Source organism: Hoplias malabaricus, chromosome 6 (assembly GCF_029633855.1).
Source record: "Hoplias malabaricus isolate fHopMal1 chromosome 6, fHopMal1.hap1, whole genome shotgun sequence".
NCBI lineage: Eukaryota > Metazoa > Chordata > Actinopteri > Characiformes > Erythrinidae > Hoplias > Hoplias malabaricus.
This window is the reverse complement of record NC_089805.1, coordinates 52,172,195-52,194,387: the sequence shown is the minus strand read 5'-3', so window position 1 is coordinate 52,194,387 and position 22,193 is coordinate 52,172,195. Positions and strand designations below refer to the sequence as shown.

General features: G+C 40.3%; 1 protein-coding gene across 1 annotated transcript in view; it reads right to left on the bottom strand.

The window, feature by feature from the left end:
* stx1b (syntaxin 1B) overlaps positions 1 to 22,193 on the bottom strand; it is a 75,841-nt gene that overhangs the window by 3,554 nt on the left and 50,094 nt on the right. Inside the window, exons 5-9 of the mRNA XM_066673943.1 lie at positions 16,267 to 16,340; positions 10,072 to 10,180; positions 8,080 to 8,153; positions 6,480 to 6,617; positions 1,833 to 1,943 (exon numbers count right to left, since the gene is read on the bottom strand). Of these exons, the coding sequence (XP_066530040.1) occupies positions 1,833 to 1,943; positions 6,480 to 6,617; positions 8,080 to 8,153; positions 10,072 to 10,180; positions 16,267 to 16,340 (506 nt within the window). The remainder of the gene's footprint in view (positions 1 to 1,832; positions 1,944 to 6,479; positions 6,618 to 8,079; positions 8,154 to 10,071; positions 10,181 to 16,266; positions 16,341 to 22,193) is intronic.

The following is a 22,193-nucleotide window of genomic DNA, read 5'->3' as shown; positions in this document are numbered from 1 at the left end:
TCTGATCTCAGGTCTGATTAGTCCTGTTCCAGTCTTGTCTCAGGTCTGATTAGTCCTGTTCTGGTCTGATCTCAAGTCTGATTAGTCCTGTTCTGGTCTGATCTAAGGTCTGATTAGTCCTGTTCCGGTCTTGTCTCAGGTCTGATTAGTCCTGTTCTGGTCTTGTCTCGGGTCTGATTAGTCCTATTCCAGTCTTGTCTCAGGTCTGATTAGTCCTGTTCCAGTCTTGTCTTAGGTCTGATTAGTCCTGTTCTGGTCTGATCTCAAGTCTGATTAGTCCTGTTCTGGTCTGATCTAAGGTCTGATTAGTCCTGTTCCGGTCTTGTCTCAGGTCTGATTAGTCCTGTTCCAGTATTGTCTCAGGTCTGATTAGTCCTGTTCCAGTATTGTCTCAGGTCTGACTAGTCCTGTCCTGCTCTCATCTCAAGTCTGATTAGTCCTGTTCTGGTCTGATCTAAGGTCTGATTAGTCCTGTTCCGGTCTTGTCTCAGGTCTGATTAGTCCTGTTCTGGTCTTGTCTCGGGTCTGATTAGTCCTGTTCTGGTCTGATCTCTGGTCTGATTAGTCCTGTTCTGGTCTGATCTCAGGTCTGATTAGTCCTGTTCTGGTCTGATCTCAGGTCTGATTAGTCCTGTTATGGTCTCGGGTCTGATTAGTCCTGTTCTGGTCTGATCTCAGGTCTGATTAGTCCTGTTCTGTCTGATCTCAGGTCTGATTAGTCCTGTTCTGGTCTGATCTCAGGTCTGATTAGTCCTGTTATGGTCTCAGGTCTGATTAGTCCTGTTCCAACCTGGTCTTGGTCTGATTAGTCCTATTCCAGTCTGGTCTTTGTCTGATTAGTCCTGTTCCAATCTGGATTTGGTCTGATTAGTCCTGTTCTGGTCTCGGGTCTGATTAGTCCTGTTCCAGCCTGGTCTTTGTCTGATTAGTCATGTTCTGGTCTGATCTCATGCCTGATAAGTCCTGTCCTGGTCTTAGGTCTGACTTGGTCTTAGGTCTCTCTCTTGTCCACTGAACACTTTCCAGGGTCTTGTCTCACACATGTCCTCTCCTGGTCTTTGTCTCTGATTGGACTTTGGACTCTTGTATTGGACTGGACCTTGCTGGTGCACGCTGGTGGACATGTTGCTTGTTTGTTTGTTTGTTTACTGGTTAATCCGGTCAGTCTGTCATGGTCTTTGTTAGAATTACATCTGATGTTGAACGTTGTGTTTGATCTTTTCTAATTTAGTCCACATTTGGCCCAAAATGGACAGACCACATCACATTTCAACCCAGTTTCAACACAAAAAAATCTTTTGTAGATGTCTCTTCACCTTTCTCTTTTCAACCAAATCTCCAGGATGTTCAGACGACTGACCATTTTGTTTTTCAACACATTTTTACTGGTTGTTTAGCTCTTATCCCACCCCTAACAGACCCCAGTCTTGTTCTAGATCTGATCCTTTCTAGACTTAATCTCGGGCTTGTCCCTCTGTTTTGTCTGTGATTATATTCAGACTCGACTCGTCCTGAACATGGCCTTAGTTCTTGGGATTAGTCCTTCACTCAACTCTTTTGGTCCAGGTCTCAGTCTTAAATTCAGATGAGGGCTAGATCCCAGGCCTAAGCCTGAGATCAGGAAGAAGCTGTGTTGATTCTAATGTACAAAGTACAAAGTGAGTGAATGCGGATGTAGAGAGATGTGAAGCATGTTTGTAAGTAAGTGAAAGCGTGGTATGTCCAGACTGCTCCCGTCTGCTCTGGAACAGGTCGTGTGAGTAATACCTGGGGGTAGCTGTGAGGAAGTGTGTGTTCAGTATGTAGATGCACTGTTTACAGCTGTGTCTTACCTTGCGTGCTTGGCTCTGGTATTTGACGGCCTTCTTGGTGTCGGACACGGCTCTTTCTACATAATCTACTGAGTGCTCGACGTTGTACTCAATTCTGTCAATCATCTCGCCCTGGAAACCACAAGAAACCACAGGGTTAACCTCTGACACCCACCTCAGCTCATACCCCTGCGGCTCCAGGAAGTGTATGCTGCTGAAATCTGGATCACGTTCCTGTGACACGGGGAGTTTCAAACATTTAAAAGTGAATTCTCCAAACTTAGAACATGGGAGAAACCCAAGGACGCTGGAGGGTTTGGAGAGTAAATAAAATGGCTGTATTTCTGTTGAAGACGTGACGACCCCTGGTTCCTATCAGCACCGATGTAAAGAGGTCTGAGTCTCACCAATCAGCCTCCAATCTCACACCAAACCACACCTCTCTTTACTCAGGGACTGAATTCTGTAGGAACCTGGAAAAATCAGTGGCCTTTCCCTTAAAATGATATCAGCCAATCAGAGCTCCCCCTGTAAACTGTCTCCTAGCAGCAGCGGGAAACGCTCCAGACACTTGGTGAATATAATGCATCTCAACATTAGTTAGTCACCATAAGTTAGAGCTTCACCAGAACTGCAGCTGCACAGTTTCAGAAATGTGTCTCCAAACTGAGTCAGACTCTCGGCAGGAGTGCTCCTATAGGTCAGCACTAGGAGGCGCTGTGGAGTGGTTCACCCCTGCACTTCAGAACGTGGTGGGTCTAACGCCCTCTCGCCCCGAGGTTCCCCTGGCTCTGATCCGGAACATGGGCTGTTCCTCTGTGTGTTCTTATGTTCTGTTCTTGATTGACGTCATCTTCCGTTGCCGAGGTTACTTTCCGATACCCCAGAACACAAACGCCAAGAACCCGGATGTTGTTCTCACTCCGGACAAAAATAACGAGAACCGTCTGAAACTCCCATCATTCACTGCGTCACCACTCTGCTCCTGGGAGGTGGCCTCTCCAGAACAGAACGAACACGTTAACCCAGGCAGGGATTTAACGCATCAACCTTTAAACATTAATTAACCATTTTACCAAATTTGGCCATGACTTTCTCCCATAATTCCCTCTGTTTACAGAGTCTAGTAATGCGTTAGACGTAAACACAGCATCACTGCGGCTGAGCTCAGAAGATGCATGACATTTTATTTATGATGAAATTCAGATTAAATCTCTTAACTCTCTCTCTCTCTCTCACACACACACACACACACACACTGAACATGCCTCTGTTCTTTACAGACTCAATCTAAACATAGAAGCTGCATTGCCTTACTCCCTTATTTCCCAGAGGCCCTGGCTGTGTAAGTGGGCTGACTGCAGCAGACCGGAGGAGGGATTTGTTCTCGTTTCTTTCTCCCAGCGATGGAAACAGAAGCCTGGGCTCAGACAGACTTTTTCTGAAAGAAATCATGCTGCGTCTGGTTTGAGGCGTCAGTCCGGTTTGTCCTGAGGTCAACACATAAAACCCACTCCAGCACCGAGGCGGGTCACCACTGCTGCCCCTGGGACGCCGGGGTTTTATTTAAACTCAGTGTACGCCACTTCTCTCTTGGTCTGTTCACCCTGGGACACTGTGAACAGCAGGTGGTTCTTTAAAGTGAGGGGCAGTAATGTCCAGCGATGTAAATAAACACCTCAGACTTACTCAGGGCGACTGGAGCAGTGGTGGTGGTAGAAAATGACTTCTAATTAAATCTTTTTGCTGCAGAGCCCAGCACTGGGGGCTTTACACCCCTCTGTCTGACTCTTGGCATTGGGCAAAGTGACATTAGACTCCTGTGCAGCTCCTGTTTCACTCAGTGTCAGGAGTGTCTTTAAATATTTGGACACAGTGTGGATAACTGTATATTCATGTTTACAGTCTACACTCACTGTCCCCTCTCTCAGCTCCACTGTCCTCTCTCTCAGCTCCACTGTCCCCTCACTGTCCCCTCTCTCAGCTCCACTGTCCCCTCTCTCAGCTCCACTGTCCCCTCTCTGTCTCTATCTCACTGTCCCCTCTCTCAGCTCCACTGTCCCCTCACTGTCTCTATCTCACTGTCCCCTCTCTCAGCTCCACTGTCCCCTCACTGTCTCTGTCTCACTGTCCCCTCTCTCAGCTCCACTGCCCCCTCACTGTCCCCTCTCTCAGCTCCACTGTCCCCTCTCTGTCTCTATCTCACTGTCCCCTCTCTCAGCTCCACTGTCCCAACATTCTGTAGTTGTACACTTACAGACTGTAGTCCACCTGTGGCTCTGCATACTTTATCCCCCTCTCCCCCTGTTCCTCAGCGCTCAGGACCCCTACAGAGCAGGTGTGATGTGGTGGTGGATCATTGTCAGCGCTGCAGTGACACTGACGTGGTGGTGGTGTGTTAGTGTGTGTTGTGCTGGTGTAGAGTGGATCAGACACAGCAGTGCTGCTGGAGTTTTTAAACCCCTCAGTGTCTGGACCGAGAACAGTCCACCGACCAAAAACATCCAGCCGACAGCGTCCTGTGTCACTGATGAAGGACTAGAGGACGAGCGACACACACTGTGCAGCGACAGATGAGCTACTGTCTCTGACTCTACATCTACAAGGTGGACCAACGAGGGAGGAGTGTCTCACAGAGTGGACAGAGAGTGGACACAGGGTTTAAAAACTCCAGCAGCACTGCTGTGTCTGATCCACTCTACACCAGCACAACACACACTAACACACCACCACCACGTCAGTGTCACTGCAGCGCTGAGAATGATCCACCACCACGTCACATCTGCAGAGTTGAGAGAGTGAACAGCGATTGTAGAGAGGAGGAGGTGGTTTTAATGTTGTGGCTGAATTGTTTCCCTGTCTCCACTCAGCAGGGCTCCAGACCGCAGTGGTGCAGTGCTCAGAGCAGAGGACAGTAAGTGTCCTGTCTCCTCTACAAGGTCAGAGTGTCCCTCACATCGTCCACTTCTCTCCAGCCTTTAGCCCAGAGAGCACATACAGTCGGCCTGCGGAGCAGCAAAGACAACGGAGTAGTTCCTCCTTAAATGATGCTGCAAGTGCACTTTGGTGCCTTTGTTCCACATTAAAATTTAAGCAATTCCATTCAATGTTAAATTAAGAAGAAGTTACATTTGGATACATCTGCTCCACCTTATATTGGGCAGCAGTCACATTCTTATGAATCTGTTCCACCTTAAATGGATTGGCAGTTACACTCTGATGCTTCTTTTCAACAGTAAATGATGAAACAATTGTGTTCCGATGCCTATGTTCCACCTTCATGACGTAACATCTACTGATGCCCCTCTTCCCCATTAAATGGGGCACCAATTTTGGTGTTGGTTACTGGTGTTTGTGCAGAGAATTGTTGGAGGATGTTGGTGTTTGTTACAGAGTCATTGTTGTTTGTTACAGAGTTGTTGGTGTTTGTTTGGAGAATTGTTGGAGGGTGTTGGTGTTTGTTTCAGAATCATTGGTGTTCATTACAGAGTTGTTGGTGTCTGTTACAGATTTGTTGGTGTTTGTTATATAGTCATTGGTGTTTGTTTGGGGAAATGTTGGATGATGTTGGTGTTTGTTATATAGCCATTGGTGTTTGTTATATAGTCGTTGGTGTTTGTTACAGAGTTGTTTGTGTTTATTACAGAGTTGTTGGTATTTGTTATATAGTCATTGGTGCTTGTTACAGAGTTGTTGGTGTTTATTACTGAGTTGTTGGTGGCTGTTACAGGGTTGTTGGTATTTGTTATATAGTCGTTGGTGTGTGTTTTAGGGAATTGTTGGAGGATGTTGACGTTTATTACAGAGTTGTTGGTGTTTGTTACAGAGTTGTTGGTGTCTGTTACAGAGTTGTTGGTATTTGTTACATAGTTGTTTAATGTTTGTTACAGAGTTGTAGGTATTTGTTACATAGTTGTTGGTGTGTGTTTTAGGGAATTGTTGGAGGATGTTGACGTTTATTACAGAGTTGTTGGTATTTGTTACAGAATTGCTGGTGTTTGTTTGGAGAATTTGTGAAGGATGTTGGTGTTTGTTTCAGAGTGTTTATTACTGAGTTCTTGGTGTCTGTTACAGAGTTGTTGGTATTTGTTATATACTCTGTGTGTGTTTTAGGGAATTGATGGAGGATGTTGACGTTTATTACAGAGTTGTTGGTATTTGTTATATAGTTGTTGGTGTTTGTTACAGAGTTGTTGGTGTTTGTTATATAGTCGTTGGTGTTTGTTACAAAGTTGTTTGTGTTTATTACAGAGTTGTTAGTGTTTGTTACAGAGTTGTTGGTGTATGTTATATAGTCGGTGGTGTTGTTGGAGGATGTTGGTGTTTGTTTGGTGTTATATACTCTGTGTGTGTTTTAGGGAATTGATGGAGGATGTTGACGTTTATTACAGAGTTGTTGGTATTTGTTATATAGTTGTTGGTGTTTGTTACAGAGTTTTTTGTGTTTGTTATATAGTTGTTGGTGTTTGTTATAAAGTTGTTGGTGTTTATTACAGAGTTGTTGGTATTTGTTATATAGTCGTTAGTGTTTGTTATATAGTCGTTGGTGTTTGTTACAGAGTTGTTGGTGTTTATTACAGAGTTGTTGGTGTTTATTACAGAGTTGTTGGTATTTGTTATATAGTCGTTGGTGTTGTTGGAGGATGTTGGTGTTTGTTTGGTGTTTACCTGGCTCTCCACCAGCATGGCCATGTCCAAGAACATGTCGTGCAGCTCCCGGATGCTGTTCTCAAGTTTGATGATCTCGGTGTGTCGGGTCTCAATCTCGTTTAGAGCCTGCTTGGTCATCTGGGAGTCCATTTTAATCTGAAAACACAACACACTTTCACAATCTAAACACCTCACCTGAGCAGCAGGTCAAACCCTGTCCAGATAAACACCCGCTGTTCTGGGTTCGACTGGGGTTCAGGAGTGATCCTGAGGGAGCTGTTTTACTGATGACCAGGGAATCTGTGTTGGTGGTTTGCTAGCTAACGAAAAACAACCTCAAACGGTGATTAGCATGTAGCTAATGCTAGCTGGCTAATCCACCATTATTATTAGCTGAGATCTTTGCTAAAAGTTTCCTTCTTGCTTCAGAGATTGTCTGTTGTTGTTGGACCATCCAAGCACGCTGGACTCCTGGTGTAGGTTCCCTTCAGAGCTCTGTGCCTCTGTGTTGTTCTGTAGGTCTCTGAACAAATAGTGCCTCAGACTCAGGTTGGATTCACAAAAGCTTTCCTAAGAATAAACCTACTAAAGATCTTAAGATAAACACTGAAAAGTTCATAATAATGTTCTGAAAAAGCAGTTCTCTGAGAAATATTTTGATGTGTTCAAATTTTTACCTTAGTCTTAATTATTTTCTTAAAATTACTCTCAAGACACTGTAGTGAAGCCTTTCCTTCAGCGTCTTACAGTTCAGTTCATGAAGGTGTTGAGACACATTTATAAAATAGAATCGACCATTATTACCAGTGTTCAGTTATATCAGTGCCTCTGAGAGGGAAATGAAGAAAAAGAAGTATCAATTGAAGCGTTCGAAATGTAAGTAAACAACAACTAAACGTGAAGGTGGAGGAACGAACAGCACTTTAATAACAACCTCCTTTTATATGGTGTTAAATTAGACATTTTTGAAAGTAATTAAGCTCTTTAAACAGATGATTTTGGAGTTTTACCTGAACTCTGCTGAACTCTAAGACAATGTGAGGCTTTCCTACGGTTAAGAATATGGCTAACATTGTGTTTTTTAAAGAATATTAATCATTCTTAGAATTTAATTTTAAAAAATGTAATTTAAATTTTTACTTTGCGTATGAATTTAATAAAAAAAACATCATAAATCATTTCTTTCTTAAATGACGTTTGTGAATCCTACTGAAAGCCCAGGATAGTCCTCTGTGCCACACTGTCCCCACATTATTGTATTCACACAGGGATTCTTCCACATCCTCATGAAGCATGGACATGGAGCAGCCGAATGGTACAGAACCGTGTTCTCCCTGTACTCTCTTTCTGGAACATGTCTTGCACCAGGTTCATTCAGAAAGCATGTGAGACTGGTGTTGTCTGGAGCCGCTCCACTGTGAGAGGCCAGAGGAGCACTGAGAGACAGTCGGGTGTGTCTCTGAACCAGGTTCAGCTCACAATCATCAGATAAAAAACGCTACGAAACGCATCAAGACTCAGCCCATGATTCATTAGCGGTTTAAAGTCTGAGAGCATTAAGGTGTTTTGTGAGAATTATTTTTGATATATTGTCGATGACGGTGGATGTCTCACTCACGTCATCAGTGAAGACGGCGAGTTTGCCGCTCTCCAGCATGTCCTCCAGCTCCTCATTGGTGGTTGTTCTTCCAGCTGGTCAAACAAACACAACAGGGCTACAGTGAGCATTGCGTTAATACAATACAGTGAGAGCACATCCTCTACAGGAATCACACTCAGATATAACAACTACGTTCATCTAAACGCCCGTATAAGGAGACATGGGTGTGGCGTGGGAAAAAACAAAACAAATCAGCTCTGTTTCTGTCCTCCGTATCAAGAACGCTACATGCTACAAGCTAACACTGCTCTGAATCACCAGCTCATGCAGGAATGCCTTTTCAATAATTAAAGGCTTCCCTATCAGTAATAATTAAAATGGACCTATCACCAGTCTTCTTACTCTGCACTGGGCACAGCCTGCTGTTTTCCAGGTGATTGATAGCACAGCAGTGTTAGCTTGTAGCATGTAGCATTTTTCATATTATCGCTGTCCACAGAAAAACCTGTATCTCTGTGTTTGGATGTTTAGTTTACTGCATTTGAACACAGCGGCTGTACTTCATTGTGACGAATGACCAATAGAAATGCTCCAAAATGGTAACACTTCCTATGAATCCTGTAGTTATAGTGATTTATCACCTTCTAATGATGGCTATGAGGCTGTATAATTACTATTAGATACGTTTATAACACTATGAGTGTGATATGATATAAACACAGGTGTAACAATGCAGTATAAATCCGTTTATGAGAACACTGTACATAGTGCAGCAGCGAAGCCTCCACGTTTGTAGGTTTTGGGTTGTTTTGGGGGTTTGTGTCATTTGTGTGTGTGTGTGTGTGTGTGTGTGTGTGTGAGATCGTGATTGACGTGGGCAGACCATTATGCACCGTCACACACAATGTTTGTCTCAGTACAATTGTGTACTGAGACAAAGCCATGCTGGCAGTAAGGGTCCTTTGTTGCACTAAAAAGGGAACAAGGGGTTAAGGCACCGCCACACACTCTCCCAGACTGTGGACACCACTCTGCCCCTGTTAATTATCACACACCAGACACACACACACACACACACACACACACACACCACAACATCCGCACCCACATAACCAACGTCACAAATACCCCTAAACAATCGATGGGGGGAGGCCGCAGTGCATGCTGGGAGCTCCCCTTTGAGACACCAGCACTGCAGCATTAAAACACCTGTGTTTATAAACTCATACCTTATAGTGCTGTGTATCTAACTATGGGTCTGTCCCAAATCCGAGTGAGCTGTCTACACAGAGAGCAAGTTTACCTCATAATGGGCTGTCCCAGTTCTTAGACACCTTAAATACACTGCCAACAGTGTACCTTAATCTGGGATCGTTTTAAGACGGCATGGAGCCGTCCCAATCCCAACGCTCCTGTGTACGTCTCTCTTCCTACAGAGCACAGATCATTAAAATGGTGGTAAAGCTGTGAAAAGCAGTATCCACCACACGGACACACTGAGGGAAGTAAACACCGGTGACGTGCAGTGGGCGGGAACAAGCCGCGAAGCCTTCGCTCTCTAACTACCATGTCTCAGTAATCTGCCTCATGACGTCGACAGACAGGGAGGCGACAGGTGGAACAGCTGTCCACGGAGGCACTGCCTGCTCAGGGAGCTCAGAAGGGATTGGGACAGACCCGGTATCTATTTATGAGCAAATACACAGACATATAGCAGTCATTGGAAGGTGTGATGTAATAAACACAGGACTCACAGTAAGTGTCATCAAATCCATTCACGTTGACTTCCACTGAGAGTTACAAAGGTTTTTCCTTCAACTGTAGAGTTACTATTCTGGAGATTCTTCTTTGTGATGATATTTAACTCCTTCAGGATTTCGTTATCACACACACCTCATTCATTTCTGTTAATGTGAAATCCAGCCACTCCCAGAAGACCTTATAGTGGGATATGAGGGAGTGAGGGAGGTCTTTACTGTGTGTGTGTGTGTGTGTGTGTGTGAGACTCACTGATCTCCAGCTGTCTCTGGATGCGGTCCTTGCAGCGGTCTCTGTATTTGGACTGCGTGGTGTTATACTCAGTCATCACCTCCACGAACTTACGAGACAGTGTGGAGTGCTGCGGGGAGGAGAGAAGTGTTAATGCTCAGCAGTGTCTCACTGATGTCTCACGAGACTTAATGGAGACTCTCCTAAACTCCCCAGACATTAGACACTTTGATACAATTGGAATACAAAGAGATGGAGGAGAGAGGAGAGAGGGTTGATGGAGGAGGGGGAGATCTATCTATCCATCCTCTGCTGTAGTGGTGATACAGGTCTGTGTAATTCCACTCTTCTCCAGCAGAGGGAGTGTTCTTCCACAGGGAGCTGTCTTTGTGACTGTAATGTGGCACCACCATTTTTACATATTATTTATTAAATTCATTTATAGCAGTGTATACAGTTATCCAGTTTCAAATGTGAATTATTTGGTGTTATTCAGTCTCTATTGTTGATTATTTGGTGTTATTCAGTTTGTAAAGTGGATTATTTGATGTTATTTAGTTTCTAATGTGGATTATTTGGTGTTATTCAGTTTCTAACGTGAATTATTTGGTGTTATTCAGTCTCTAATGTTGATTATTTGGTGTTATTCAGTTTGTAATGTGGATTATTTGATGTTATTTAGTTTCTAATGTGGATTATTTGGTGTTAGTGAGTTTCAAATGTGAATTATTTGGTGTTATATAGTTTCTAATGTGAATTGTTTGGTGCTATTCAGTTTCAAATGTGAACTATTTGGTGTTATTCATTTTTTAATGTGAATTATTTGGTGTTATTCAGTTTCTAATGTGGATTATTTGGCGTTATTCATTTTCTAATGTTGATTATTTGGCGTTATTCAGTTTGTAATGTGGATTATTTCATGTTATTTAGTTTCAAATGTGAATTATTTGGCGTTATTCATTTTCTAATGTGGATTATTTGGAATTATTCAGTTTGTAATGTGGATTATTTTGCGTTATTCATTTTCTAATGTTGATTATTTGGTGTTATTCAGTTTGTAATGTGGATTATTTGATGTTATTTAGTTTCTAATGTGGATTATTTGGTGTTATTCAGTTTGCAATGTGGATTATTTGGTGTTATTCAGTTTCTAATGTGTATTATTTGGTGTTATTCAGTTTCTAATTTGAATTATTTAGTGTTATTCCATTTTTAATGTGGATTATTTGGCGTTATTCATTTTCTAATGTGGATTATTTGGCGTTATTCAGTTTGTAATGTGGATTATTTGGTGTTGTTCAGTTTCTAATTTGAATTATTTAGTGTTATTCCATTTTTAATGTGGATTATTTGGCGTTATTCAGTTTCTAATGTGGATTATTTGGTGTTATTCCGTTTTTAATGTGAATCATTTGGTGTTATTCAGTTTCAAATGTGGATTATTTAGTGTTATTCAGTTTCTAATGTGAATTGTTTGGTGTTATTCAGTTTCAAATGTGAATTGTTTGGTGTTATTCAGTTTCAAATGTGAATTATTTGGTGTTATTCAGTTTATAATGTGGATTATTTGGTGTTATTCAGTTTATAATGTGGATTATTTGGCGTTATTCAGTTTGTAATGTGAATTATTTGATATTTAGTTTCTAATGTGGATTATTTGGTGTATTCAGTTTCTAATGTGGATTATTTGGTGTATTCAGTTTCTAATATGAATCATTTGGTGTTATTCAGTTTCAAATGTGGATTATTTAGTGTTATTCATTTTTTAATGTTGATTATTTGGTGTTATTCAGTTTGTAATGTGGATTATTTGATGTTATTTAGTTTCTAATGTGGATTATTTGGTGTTATTCAGTTTGCAATGTGGATTATTTGGTGTTATTCAGTTTCTAATGTGGATTATTTGGTGTTATTCAATTTCTAATGTGGATTATTTAGTGTTATTCAGTTTCTAATGTGAATTGTTTGGTGTTATTCAGTTTCAAATGTGAATTATTTGGTGTGATTCAGTTTATAATGTGGATTATATGGTGTTACTCAGTTTCTAATGTGGATTATTTGATGTTATTTAGTTTCTAATGTGGATTATTTGGTGTTAGTGAGTTTCAAATGTCAATTATTTGGTGTTATATAGTTTCTAATGTGAATTGTTTGGTGTTATTCAGTTTCAAATGTGAACTATTTGGTGTTATTCATTTTTTAATGTGAATTATTTGGTGTTATTCAGTTTCTAATGTGGATTATTTGGCGTTATTCATTTTCTAATGTTGATTATTTGGCGTTATTCAGTTTGTAATGTTGATTATTTCATGTTATTTAGTTTCAAATGTGAATTATTTGGCGTTATTCATTTTCTAATGTGGATTATTTGGAATTATTCAGTTTGTAATGTGGATTATTTTGCGTTATTCATTTTCTAATGTTGATTATTTGGTGTTATTCAGTTTGTAATGTGGATTATTTGATGTTATTTAGTTTCTAATGTGGATTATTTGGTGTTATTCAGTTTGCAATGTGGATTATTTGGTGTTATTCAGTTTCTAATGTTGATTATTTAGTGTTATTCCATTTTTAATGTGGATTATTTGGCGTTATTCATTTTCTAATGTGGATTATTTGGCGTTATTCAGTTTGTAATGTGGATTATTTGGTGTTGTTCAGTTTCTAATTTGAATTATTTAGTGTTATTCCATTTTTAATGTGGATTATTTGGCGTTATTCAGTTTCTAATGTGGATTATTTGGTGTTATTCCGTTTTTAATGTGAATCATTTGGTGTTATTCAGTTTCAAATGTGGATTATTTAGTGTTATTCAGTTTCTAATGTGAATTGTTTGGTGTTATTCAGTTTCAAATGTGAATTATTTGGTGTTATTCAGTTTATAATGTGGATTATTTGGTGTTATTCAGTTTATAATATGGATTATTTGGCGTTATTCAGTTTGTAATGTGAATTATTTGATATTTAGTTTCTAATGTGGATTATTTGGTGTATTCAGTTTCTAATGTGGATTATTTGGTGTATTCAGTTTCTAATATGAATCATTTGGTGTTATTCAGTTTCAAATGTGGATTATTTAGTGTTATTCATTTTTTAATGTTGATTATTTGGTGTTATTCAGTTTGTAATGTGGATTATTTGATGTTATTTAGTTTCTAATTTGGATTATTTGGTGTTATTCAGTTTGCAATGTGGATTATTTGGTGTTATTCAGTTTCTAATGTGGATTATTTGGTGTTATTCAATTTCTAATGTGGATTATTTAGTGTTATTCAGTTTCTAATGTGAATTGTTTGGTGTTATTCAGTTTCAAATGTGAATTATTTGGTGTGATTCAGTTTATAATGTGGATTATATGGTGTTACTCAGTTTCTAATGTGGATTATTTAGTGTTATTCAGTTTCTAATGTGAATTATTTGATATTATTTAGTTTCTAATGTGGATTATTTGGTGTATTCAGTTTCTAATGTGGATTATTTGGTGTATTCAGTTTCTAATGTGGATTATTTTGTGTTATTCCGTTTTTAATGTGAATCATTTGGTGTTATTCAGTTTCAAATGTGGATTATTTAGTGTTATTCAGTTTCTAATGTGAATTGTTTGGTGTTATTCAGTTTCAAATGTGAATTATTTGGTGTTATTCAGTTTATAATGTGGATTATTTGGTGTTATTCAGTTTCTAATGTGGATTATTTGGCGTTATTCAGTTTGTAATGTGAATTATTTGATATTATTTAGTTTCTAATGTGGATTATTTGGTGTATTCAGTTTCTAATGTGGATTATTTGGTGTATTCAGTTTCTAATGTGAATCATTTGGTGTTATTCAGTTTCAAATGTGGATTATTTAGTGTTATTCAGTTTCAAATGTGAATTGTTTGGTGTTATTCAGGTTTATTCAGTGAATGTGTGTGTTTTCAGTAAAACCCCTAATTAGGATGTTAGCGGTGACACTGCGGACGCTGAATGTTCTCCTGTTCTCTGTTTAAGTGGTGAGTGAATAAAGGAGCAAAGGACGGAGGAACGGTGTTCTCTTTTCCTCATGACCTGTTTACAGCAAGAAAATCATCTCACATTATGTCAGACTTTATATCATTCCTCTTACATAATCGTGTGGGAACTAACAGCCTCCTCCAAAGAGAGAGAGAGAGAGAGAGAGAGAAAAGAGAGAGGGAGAGAGAACAGAGAGGGAGAGAGAAAGAGAACAGAGAGAGAGAGAGTGAGAGAGAAAGAAAAGAGAGAGAGAACAGAGAGTGAGAGAAAGAATTGAACAAATGAGAGAGAAAGAGAACTGAGAGAGAGAAAAGACAGAGAACAGAGAGAGAGAACAGAGAGTGAGAGAGGACAGAGAGGGAGAAAGAGAACAGAGAGAGAGAGAAAAGAGAGTGAGAGAAAGAACAAAGAGAGAGAGAACAGAGAGGGAGAGAGAGAACTGGGAGAGGGAGAGAGCGCATAGAGGGAGAGAGAAAGAGAACAAAGAGAGAGAGAGGGAGAGAGAACAGAGAGGGAGAGGGAAAGAGAACAGAGAGAGAGAGTGAGAGAGAAAGAACAGAGAGAGAGAGAAAATAGAGAGGGAGAGAGAGAACAGAGAGTGAGAGAAAGAATTGAACAAAGGAGAGAGAAAGAGAACAGAGAGAGAGAGTGAGAGAGAAAGAACAGAGAGAGAGAGAAAATAGAGAGGGAGAGAGAACAGAGAGGGAGAGAGAAAGAGAACAGAGAGAGAGAGAGTGAGAGAGAAAGAAAAGAGAGAGAGAACAGAGAGTGAGAGAAAGAATTGAACAAATGAGAGAGAAAGAGAACTGAGAGAGAGAAAAGACAGAGAACAGAGAGAGAGAACAGAGAGTGAGAGAGGACAGAGAGGGAGAAAGAGAACAGAGAGAGAGAGAAAAGAGAGTGAGAGAAAGAACAAAGAGAGAGAGAACAGAGAGGGAGAGAGAGAACTGGGAGAGGGAGAGAGCGCATAGAGGGAGAGAGAAAGAGAACAAAGAGAGAGAGAGGGAGAGAGAACAGAGAGGGAGAGGGAAAGAGAACAGAGAGAGAGAGTGAGAGAGAAAGAACAGAGAGAGAGAGAAAATAGAGAGGGAGAGAGAGAACAGAGAGTGAGAGAAAGAATTGAACAAAGGAGAGAGAAAGAGAACAGAGAGAGAGAGTGAGAGAGAAAGAACAGAGAGAGAGAGAAAATAGAGAGGGAGAGAGAGAACAGAGAGTGAGAGAAAGAATTGAACAAAGGAGAGAGAAAGAACAGAGAGAGAGAGAAAAGAGAACAGAGAGGGAGAGAGAACAGACAGAGAGAGAGAGAAAAGAGTGAGAGAAAGAACACAAAGAGAGAGAACAGAGAGGGAGAGAGAGAGAACAGAGAGAGAGAGAGAGAGAGAGAGAGAACTGGGAGGGAGAGAGAACAGAGAGAGATAGAGGGATCGGGGAGAATAGATAGAGTTTTGTGTATTTTCTCTCTGATGAAGTGATATAGTTAAACTGAAATCCCTTATCTTGTAACATGTATTCTTTCATTTGTTTATTTGTTTGTTTGTTTGTTTACTCCCTTTCCCCCAAAGGTCAAACAAAGCTGTATTTGTTTACCTGTGTTAGTTCACCTGTGTTTGTTTACCTGTAATTGTTTACCTGTATGTGTTTATCTGTGTTTGTTGACCTGTGTTAGTTCACCTGTGTTTGTTTACCTGTTTTTATTGACTTGTGATTGTTTACCTGTGTTTGTTCAACTGTGTTAGTTTACCTGTGTTAGTTCACCTGTTTGTTTACCTGTATTTGTTTATCTGTGTTTGCTCACCTGTGTTTGTTTACCCGTGTTAGTGCACCTGTTAGTTTACCTGTGTTTGTTTATCTGTGTAAGTTCACCTGTGTTAGTTTACCTGTGTTTGTTTACCTGTATTTTTTACCTGTGTTTGTTCACCTGTGTTTGTTTACCTGTGTTTGTTCACCTGTGTTTGTTCACCTGTGTTTGTTTACCTGTATTTTTTACCTGTGTTTGTTCACTTGTGTAAGTTCACCTGTGTTAGTTTACCTGTGTTTGTTTACCTGTATTTTTTACCTGTGTTTGTTCACTTGTGTTAGTTCACCTGTGTTTGTTTACCTGTGTTAGTTCACCTGTGTTTGTTTACCTGTGTTTGTTTACCTGTGTTTGTTCACCTGTGTTTGTTCACCTGTATTTTTTACCTGTGTTTGTTCACTTGTGTTAGTTCACCTGTGTTTGTTTACCTGTGTTTTGCGGATCCTCAGATCTGCTGATGATCTGTTCATGACCTCTTCCTGCTCAATGCTCTGCTCGATTGCTGAGAAAGAGAGAGAAACAGGAGAATCATGGTGAGAAATAAAAGAGACCACAGATCCACCCTGACCCTTGGAAAGTTAGAGGACCCCTGCTCCTCCAGCATCTTTAGTGTAGAACTGTGTTACACACTGGAACATAGCTGTGAGGATCTGATGGAGTTCAGTCTCATAATCAGTGAGGGTCAGGGGCTGGTGATGGGGATTAGTTCTGGATCAAACTCACCGCTTCAACTCATCCCAGAGGAACCCTTCTGTTGCTCCCAAGCACCTCTGATTGTGCAGTAGGTGTTTTACACCCTGAGGACAGGGGGCAGTGTGAAGGAGCTGAACTACGAATAATGGGGTGTCCACACACTTTTGGACACATTCAAAAAGAACCCAGCAGCAGAAACACTGCGTCTGTTCATTAGCTTTAACTTCCACATCATCTTCACCATCTCAGTGACGCAACTCAGAGCCAACCACACACACACACAGAGAGAGAGAGAGAGAGAGAGAGAGAGAGAGAGAGAGAGAGAGAAAGACACAGGAAAGAGAGAGAGAGAGAGTGTGTGTGTGAGGAGACTAATGTCCCACAGTATGTCCAGCGCTGTGGGGGTCTAATGGAGGTGGAACCATCATCCTCATCCTCATCCTAATTAGCATAATTATTTTCATCATCATCATCATCGTCATCATACTCATCCTATTCATACTATCAACCACACCATCATCCACATTATCATCTTCATATCATCCTCTTCATCAACATCCTCATCCTCCTCTTTATCCTCATTATCATCCACTTCATCAACATCCTCATCCTCCTTTTTATCCTCATTATCATCCTCTTCATCAACATCCTCATCCTCCTTTTTATCCTCATTATCATCCACTTCATCAACATCCTCATCCTCCTTTTTATCCTCATTATCATCCTGTTCATCAACATACTCATCCTCCTCTTTATCCTCATTATCATCCACTTCATCAACATCCTCATCCTCCTTTTTATCCTCATTATCATCCTGTTCATCAACATACTCATCCTCCTCTTTATCCTCATTATCATCCACTTCATCAACATCCTCATCCTCCTTTTTATCCTCATTATCATCCTGTTCATCAACATACTCATCCTCCTCTTTATCCTCATTATCATCCTCTTCATCAACATCCTCATCCTCCTCTTTATCCTCATTATCATCCTCTTCATCAACATCCTCATCCTCCTCTTTATCCTCATTATCATCCTCTTCATCAACATCCTCATCCTCCTCTTTATCCTCATTATCATTCTCTTCATCAACATCCTCATCCTTCTCTTTATCCTCTTTATCATCCACTTCATCAACATCCTCATCCTCCTCTTTATCCTCATTATCATCCTCTTCATCAACATCCTCATCCTCCTTTTTATCCTCATTATCATCCTCTTCATCAACATCCTCATCCTCCTCTTTATCCTCATTATCATCCTGTTCATCAACATACTCATCCTCCTCTTTATCCTCATTATCATCCACTTCATCAACATCCTCATCCTCCTTTTTATCCTCATTATCATCCTGTTCATCAACATACTCATCCTCCTCTTTATCCTCATTATCATCCACTTCATCAACATCCTCATCCTCCTTTTTATCCTCATTATCATCCTGTTCATCAACATACTCATCCTCCTCTTTATCCTCATTATCATCCACTTCATCAACATCCTCATCCTCCTTTTTATCCTCATTATCATCCTGTTCATCAACATACTCATCCTCCTCTTTATCCTCATTATCATCCACTTCATCAACATCCTCATCCTCCTTTTTATCCTCATTATCATCCTGTTCATCAACATACTCATCCTCCTCTTTATCCTCATTATCATCCTCTTCATCAACATCCTCATCCTCCTCTTTATCCTCATTATCATCCTCTTCATCAACATCCTCATCCTCCTCTTTATCCTCATTATCATCCTCTTCATCAACATCCTCATCCTCCTCTTTATCCTCATTATCATCCACTTCATCAACATCCTCATCCTCCTTTTTATCCTCATTATCATCCTGTTCATCAACATACTCATCCTCCTCTTTATCCTCATTATCATTCTCTTCATCAACATCCTCATCCTCCTCTTTATCCTCATTATCATCCTCTTCATCAACATCCTCATCCTCCTCTTTATCCTCATTATCATCCTCTTCATCAACATCCTCATCCTCCTCTTTATCCTCATTATCATCCACTTCATCAACATCCTCATCCTCCTCTTTATCCTCATTATCATCCTCTTCATCAACATCCTTATCCTCCTCTTTATCCTCATTATCATCCTCTTCATCAACATCCTTTTCCTCCTCTTTATCCTCATTATCATCCTCTTCATCAACATCCTCATCCTACTCTTTATCCTCATTATCATCCTCTTCATCAACATCCTCTTCCTCCTCTTTATCCTCATTATCATCCTCTTCATCAACATCCTTATCCTCCTCTTTATCCTCATTATCATCCTCTTCATCAACATCCTTTTCCTCCTCTTTATCCTCATTATCATCCTCTTCATCAACATCCTCATCCTACTCTTTATCCTCATTATCATCCTCTTCATCAACATCCTCTTCCTCCTCTTTATCCTCATTATCATCCTCTTCATCAACATCCTCATCCTCCTCTTTATCCTCATTATCATCCTCTTCATCAACATCCTCATCCTACTCTTTATCCTCATTATCATCCCCTTCATCAACATCCTCATCCTCCTCTTTATCCTCATTATCATCATTATCATCCACTTCATCAACATCCTCATCCTCCTCTTTATCCTTTTTATCATCCTCTTCATCAACATCCTCATCCTCCTCTTATCATCCATTCATCAACATCCTCATCCTCCTCTTTATCCTCATTATCATCCACTTCATCAACATCCTCATCCTCCTCTTTATCCTCATTATCATCCTCTTCATCAACATCCTCATCCTCCTCTTTATCCTCTTTATCATCCTCTTCATCAACATCCTCTTCCTCCTCTTTATCCTCTTTATCATCCATTCATCAACATCCTCATCCTCCTCTTTATCCTCATTATCATCCACTTCATCAACATCCTCATCCTCCTCTTTATGCTCATTATCATCCTCTTCATCAACATCCTCATCCTCCTCTTTATCCTCTTTATCATCCTCTTCATCAACATCCTCTTCCTCCTTTTTATCCTCTTTATCATCCACTTCATCAACATCCTCATCCTCCTCTTTATCCTCTTTATCATCCTCTTCATCAACATCCTCTTCCTCCTTTTTATCCTCATTATCATCCTCTTCATCAACATCCTCATCCTCCTCTTTATCCTCATTATCATCCTCTTCATCAACATCCTCATCCTCCTCTTTATCCTCTTTATCATCCACTTCATCAACATCCTCTTCCTCCTCTTTATCCTCATTATCATCCTCTTCATCAACATCCATTTCCTCCTCTTTATCCTCATTATCATCCACTTCATCAACATCCTCATCCTCCTCTTTATCCTCATTATCATCCTCTTCATCAACATCCTCATCCTACTCTTTATCCTCATTATCATCCCCTTCATCAACATCCTCATCCTCCTCTTTATCCTCATTATCATCCACTTCATCAACATCCTCATCCTCCTCTTTATTCTTTTTATCATCCTCTTCATCAACATCCTCATCCTCCTCTTTATCATCAACATCCTCATCCTCCTCTTTATCCTCATTATCATCCACTTCATCAACATCCTCATCCTCCTCTTTATCCTCATTATCATCCACTTCATCAACATCCTCATCCTCCTCTTTATCCTCATTATCATCCTCTTCATCAACATCCTCATCCTCCTCTTTATCCTCTTTATCATCCTCTTCATCAACATCCTCTTCCTCCTCTTTATCCTCTTTATCATCCATTCATCAACATCCTCATCCTCCTCTTTATCCTCATTATCATCCACTTCATCAACATCCTCATCCTCCTCTTTATGCTCATTATCATCCTCTTCATCAACATCCTCATCCTCCTCTTTATCCTCTTTATCATCCTCTTCATCAACATCCTCTTCCTCCTTTTTATCCTCTTTATCATCCACTTCATCAACATCCTCATCCTCCTCTTTATCCTCTTTATCATCCTCTTCATCAACATCCTCTTCCTCCTTTTTATCCTCTTTATCATCCACTTCATCAACATCCTCATCCTCCTCTTTATCCTCATTATCATCCTCTTCATCAACATCCTTTTCCTCCTCTTTATCCTCATTATCATCCTCTTCATCAACATCCTCATCCTCCTCTTTATCCTAATTATCATCCTCTTCATCAACATCCTCTTCCTCCTCTTTATCCTCTTTATCATCCTCTTCATCAACATCCTCTTCCTCCTCTTTATCCTCTTTATCATCCACTTCATCAACATCCTCATCCTCCTCTTTATCCTCATTATCATCCACTTCATCAACATCCTCATCCTCCTCTTTATCCTCATTATCATCCACTTCATCAACATCCTCATCCTCCTCTTTATCCTCATTATCATCCTCTTCATCAACATCCTCATCCTCCTCTTTATCCTCATTATCATCCACTTCATCAACATCCTCATCCTCCTCTTTATCCTCTTTATCATCCTCTTCATCAACATCCTCATCCTCCTCTTTATCCTCTTTATCATCCTCTTCATCAACATCCTCATCCTCCTCTTTATCTTCATTATCATCCACTTCATCAACATCCTCATCCTCCTCTTTATCTTCATTATCATCCTCTTCATCAACATCTTCATCCTCCTCTTTATCCTCTTTATCATCCACTTCATCAACATCCTCATCCTCCTCTTTATCCTCTTTATCATCCTCTTCATCAACATCCTCATCCTCCTCTTTATCTTCATTATCATCCACTTCATCAACATCCTCATCCTCCTCTTTATCTTCATTATCATCCTCTTCATCAACATCTTCATCCTCCTCTTTATCCTCTTTATCATCCTCTTCATCAACATCCTCATCCTCCTCTTTATCCTCATTATCATCCTCTTCATCAACATCCTCATCCTCCTCTTTATCCTCATTATCATCCTCTTCATCAACATCCTCATCCTCCTCTTTATCCTCATTATCATCCTCTTCATCAACATCCTCATCCTCCTCTTTATCCTCTTTATCATCCTCTTCATCAACATCCTCATCCTCCTCTTTATCCTCATTATCATCCTCTTCATCAACATCCTCATCCTCCTCTTTATCCTCATTATCATCCTCTTCATCAACATCCTCATCCTCCTCTTTATCCTCTTTATCATCCACTTCATCAACATCCTCTTCCTCCTCTTTATCCTCATTATCATCCTCTTCATCAACATCCTCATCCTCTTCTTTATCCTCATTATCATCCTCTTCATCAACATCCTCATCCTCCTCTTTATCCTCATTATCATCCACTTCATCAACATCCTCATCCTCCTCTTTATCCTCTTTATCATCCTCTTCATCAACATCCTCATCCTCCTCTTTATCTTCATTATCATCCACTTCATCAACATCTTCATCCTCCTCTTTATCTTCATTATCATCCACTTCATCAACATCCTCATCCTCCTCTTTATCATCCACTTCATCAACATCCTCATCCTCCTCTTTATCATCCTCTTCATCAACATCCTCATCCTCCTCTTTATCCTCTTTATCATCCTCTTCATCAACATCCTCATCCTCCTCTTTATCCTCATTATCATCCTCTTCATCAACATCCTCATCCTCCATTTTATCCTCATTATCATCCTCTTCATCAACATCCTCATCCTCCTCTTTATCTTCATTATCATCCTCTTCATCAATATCCTCTTCCTCCTCT